Source organism: Triticum urartu, chromosome 4A, assembly GCF_056163025.1.
Source record: "Triticum urartu cultivar PI428250 chromosome 4A, HENAU_Tu73, whole genome shotgun sequence".
NCBI classification, from domain to species: domain Eukaryota; kingdom Viridiplantae; phylum Streptophyta; class Magnoliopsida; order Poales; family Poaceae; genus Triticum; species Triticum urartu.
Genome location: NC_141876.1, coordinates 83,150,992 through 83,155,407, shown reverse-complemented (window position 1 = coordinate 83,155,407; position 4,416 = coordinate 83,150,992). Strand labels below are relative to the sequence as shown.

Genomic DNA, 4,416 nt, shown 5'->3' with positions numbered 1-4,416 from the left:
GGCCATTTTGTTTTGTAAACCCCGCATCATTTCGATGCTTTCTTCCTCTAATACAAATGGATACGGACACGGTTGCATCACTACCCGATCCACAACCGTGCCGAGTGCCTCAAGTTTGCTAGTTGGTTTTATCGGGTACTCGGCGAAGCCGAAAAAAGCCAGGGTGTGCACGAAAAAAAAAACTCTTATGGCTACACTTGCCATTGGTATAAGAGAGGTATAAACACGCGATTTTTGGATAAGTGGGCACATAAGGACAAGTACTTATGTTAGGTTGAAACAACTTCCACAGATCCAGATTGCTCAAAGGCCTATTTATGCCTTGTGTTGCTGGAAACTAGAATACCTTGCCATGGAATGAGAAGGAACAAATAGGTGTGAAGCAACGTGACAGACCGAACAAACTACTGATACCCTGACTGGCTCCCATCCGCCTCAAAAAACCTGAAGCTGGCTTTAGATAACTGTGGTACTGATCCAAGATCAAATTACTAATTAGCCCACCAACTCCGGCATCCACAACCCCAACCCCAAGAAGGCCAGACACAGCACACGCCAAGCTCTCTGACCATTAAGTCATTAACTAACCAAAAAGCTCCTCAGTCCATGCCCCTCCCCTCCTCCTCCATGGCACTTTATCCCCTTCATTAACACCTCTCCCATACCTTCTACCTACCTACCTAACCAGAAAATATGGGCATTCCACATGCTGCCCACTCCCACTCCCCCTCTCCTCTCTACAAGACAAACCCTTTTTCATGCATAGAAAACTCAACCATTCAGTGATGTCACTGGATGGCCATGTCATGTGCTAGCCTGCAGACATCCGAGAACCTAACTTCCCATAACCACCACCAGCCAGCACCATAACGCTCACTCCCACTCTCATCACTCTGCATCACTCACTCCCTAGATGATGGGCCTAACCCCCCTAGATTAGGGATATGCTTGATTAGATCTAGTGGAGGATGATGAACTTCCTATGGCACGATTAGTAAAGACAAGAAGGAAAGAAGGTAGGAGCTGCTAGCTGATGATCTATTCATGAACTATGTCACCTAGACTAGATGATGATGCATATGCATGCATGGCCCGATGCTAGCTAGTAGCTGTGAATTAATAGAAAGGGGGTAGATTTAATTTCCTCATGAACATGTTACAGAGAGCTAGCTAGTTTAATTAATAATTAACCATGTGTGGCTTTAGTTAAAAAGGTATATGTCCGAATGTTACTGTTACTAGTGCTACTATTGGCGTCCGCCCTCTAGCGGCGCGATGAATCTGAACATGTGCTGCGTGCTGGCCTGCTGCTGCATGGGCACGGAGGAAGCGCCGCCGCAGCGGCATCCCTCGCCGGCGCCCTGGAACCCGAGGCGGTTCAAGCACATGCACGCCGCCGACGTGGACGTTGTTGCATTGTTGTGGCTCGCCGTCGTGGCTGCCTCCTGTTTCACCGCTGGGTCGTCCGGCTGGTAGGGTGCGAGGCTGATGGAGAGGTTGAGGTCGATGCCGAGGTGCCGTCGCGACGGTGGCGGCGGCGTGGCGGAGCCGGCCGGCTCGTCGTCGCTGCTGTGGCTGCAGGCGGGCTCGGCTGAGCTGGAGAGAGCCGCGAAGGGATCCTGCTGCTGCGGCTGGAGGTGGTGGCCACCGGGTGTGGCAGCCGCGTACTGGTGTTGGTGCGCGACCCGGAGCTGCTGCGCCGGCATGGCGGCCCCCGCGATGGCATTGAGCGGGCGGTGGGTGTGCGGGTCCATGCCGCGGGCCAGGAGCTTGCGCTTGATGTGCGTGTTCCAGTAGTTCTTGATCTCGTTGTCCGTCCTCCCCGGCAGCCTCCCGGCGATGAGCGACCACCTGAGAGCACAAGCGCAAGACCGACACGATATATAAGAAATAAATAACGCCGTACGCCCGTGGATCGACCGATCTATCTATCTCCACTGATGCATCATCAGAAGAAGAAGGATAAGAATTGTTACTTGTTGCCGAGCAGCTCGTGGAGCTTGATGATGAGCTCGTCCTCCTCCTCGGTGAAGTTGCCCCGTTTGAGGTCCGGCCTCAGGTAGTTGATCCACCGCAGCCTGCAGCTCTTCCCGCACCGCAGCAGCCCTGCACCACGCACCATGCATACATACATCATTCACCCATGGCCGTACACGCGTCTTGGTCGCCGATGAGCGGCACATACCTGCGGCTTTGGGGAGGGACCTCCAGCAGCCCTCGCCATGGGCCTTGATGTAGGCGATGAGGCGCTGGTCCTCCTCCTTGGTCCAGGCGCCCTTGTTGGTGTGCGCCTTCTCGCAGCACGGGGACCTCCCCATGCCGCCGGCCGGCACGTAGGTACGTTGAAGACAGGAGCCGCCGGCGCCGCACACGAGTAACGGACTGATGATATATGCTGTTGTGGCTGTGGGTGGGTCTGAGGGAAAGGAGGAGCGGTGCGGTGTTGGTGGTGCGTGCGTGCGTGCGAGCTTTTTGAGAGCGAGCGAGCGAGGAGGAGAGAGAGGGGAGACGGGGGTGGGTAGTTGGTTTTATACGGGGAGGAGGAGGATGGGGGTGGAGCGGAGCGGGGCCCCATTGACGCGGATCCCTCTGGGCCATTTGACCGAGTTGGTGCGATGAGAGGAGAGGGGGGAGGTGGGGGCGAGTGGTTGCAAAGCCCTAGGCCTGGATTTGGTAGGTAGGTATGCTCCGCTTCTTCTGCTCGACTGCCGCTTGTCCTATTCCCTTCCTTCTCCCCTCCCTTTCTTTTCTGCTTATTTATTATTCGTTTTCTGATTTTTTTTCATTTTTCATTTTTCTTTTGGGGGAGGAGGGGGGCTAGCTGGTAGGTGTACCCGGCGAGCGCACACCAGCAGGAGTAGGTGCAGCCTAATGAATGCAACGGGGTTGGGTTTTGGGGTGAGGCTCTTGGTTTTTGGAAGGAGGGTAGTTCAACATCAAATGACTGGTTCTTTTACATGAAAATTCTACGCTTGCCCCGCAAAAATACTTGGCGGTTCGTTGAAAATATCTTACTACTTAGGAAATGCAACTACATTCGTTTTTCCATCTCTGTCAACGACCGGGGCATAAGGATGATACCATCTTATTTCTTACATGTGGCGGCCGTTTCGATGAGCAATTGTCCTGTGTATGCCCTTCAAATTTTCAAATATATTGAGGTGATGCACGAGAGATGGACGGTATGGTATTGGTACGAGCGTGGTGGTGTATGGCGATCTAGGCCACAAAGGCAGATTCCTTTGGGCATAAACTTTAATTTGGGAATAATTATATCCGTTGATTGATATTTTTATTAAACAATGGCATACCTCACAGGAGTTTATTGAACATTCTAACTCAAATCTAGCACCACTCTAACGATGAGCTGGTTTTTTCTTTTCCAAATATTTGGGACATGCAGAGGAGGAACATTTTAACTCAAATCTAGCACCCACTGTTTTTCAAAGTGTTGTTACCTCATGAGACCATGCAAAAGTATGGGGTTTGAAACAAGCTTCACTGCCCCTCCCCCCGCACATCGATGGCCCGACATTTTCCTAGCATCCCACGCTAGGTAGCTATCTCCTCCTTTCTAAGATTCTAGAAAACCAACCCGTCCCTAGCACTAAGCACTAGCGGCATGTCTTTGTGTGTGCGATTGTGCATGAAAGGGAGAAGCAAAGAAAGGAAAAGAAGCAAGGAAAGGCAAGATAGAGGAATCTTGTCCGTCGGTTTGGTCACCTACCCGCCCGGTTCTCCTCCTCCTCCTCTCCTCCCTCTTGATATGCACGGAGCAACTTGTCCTAGCCATTGTTTTGATTAGTGGGATCCGCTAGGGTAGCTACTTTACCTTTCCTTGCAGCCTGGTTGGTGTGCATGTTGCTGGTATGGTGGAGTGGAGGAGGTTCCGTACAAGCTTACTTCGGAAGTCGCATTCCATCCCGCGCGCATTATTATTAGTAGTAATACAACACAGAGTGCACTGCCTCATACGAGTACTACACTTTTTGCAAAAAAAAGTAGATGCATGCAATATATAGTCCCTCCTTTCCGATTTATAGGCTCATCTCAAATAGTTTGTTTTTTTCGTTTTATAAATCTCACTAATTTCCGGTTTATAGGGCTCATCTCAAATAGTTTGTTCTTTCGTTTTATGGGTTTGTTTGGTTGGATACTAGTGTGACCAAGCCAAAGTGTGGCTAGCCACACAAGTATGGCAAGCCACACAAGTGTGGCTGTGAAATTGGACGCCAGACTTTGGCAAAAGTTGGTAAAAAAATTGTCTCTATGACAAATGGGCCATAGGGGCAATAAAGTGTGTCAAGCCAAAGTGTGGAAAAAACCAAACACATGTCAACTAAAATATGGCTGTCAAATTTTGGCTTGGCAAACTGTGGCTGTGAACCAAACAACGCCTATAAGTCTCAATTCTAC

The 4,416-nt window shown here is 50.7% G+C and overlaps 1 protein-coding gene across 1 annotated transcript; it reads right to left on the bottom strand.

Moving 5' to 3' along the window:
• Positions 1-1,116: 1,116 nt before the first annotated feature.
• On the bottom strand, positions 1,117-2,498 carry LOC125550757 (myb transcription factor 42). Its single transcript, XM_048713838.2, has 3 exons — positions 2,186-2,498; positions 1,977-2,106; positions 1,117-1,851 (listed from the first exon to the last, which is right to left on the bottom strand). The coding sequence occupies exons 1-3, from the start codon at positions 2,316-2,318 to the stop codon at positions 1,248-1,250; spliced, it is 867 nt and encodes a 288-aa protein (XP_048569795.1). The 5' UTR covers positions 2,319-2,498; the 3' UTR covers positions 1,117-1,247.
• Positions 2,499-4,416: the final 1,918 nt, after the last annotated feature.

Excerpts from the sequence above, each read along its gene's own strand:
- LOC125550757 (XM_048713838.2), bottom strand. The coding sequence starts at position 2,318 with ATGGGGAGGTCCCCGTGCTGCGAGAAGGCGCACACCAACAAGGGCGCC. Across the intron at positions 2,107-2,185 it reads GTCCCTCCCCAAAGCCGCAG|GGCTGCTGCGGTGCGGGAAG; the intron begins GTATGTGCCGCT and ends TGCGTGGTGCAG. Across the intron at positions 1,852-1,976 it reads CACGAGCTGCTCGGCAACAA|GTGGTCGCTCATCGCCGGGA; the intron begins GTAACAATTCTT and ends TTGTGCTCTCAG.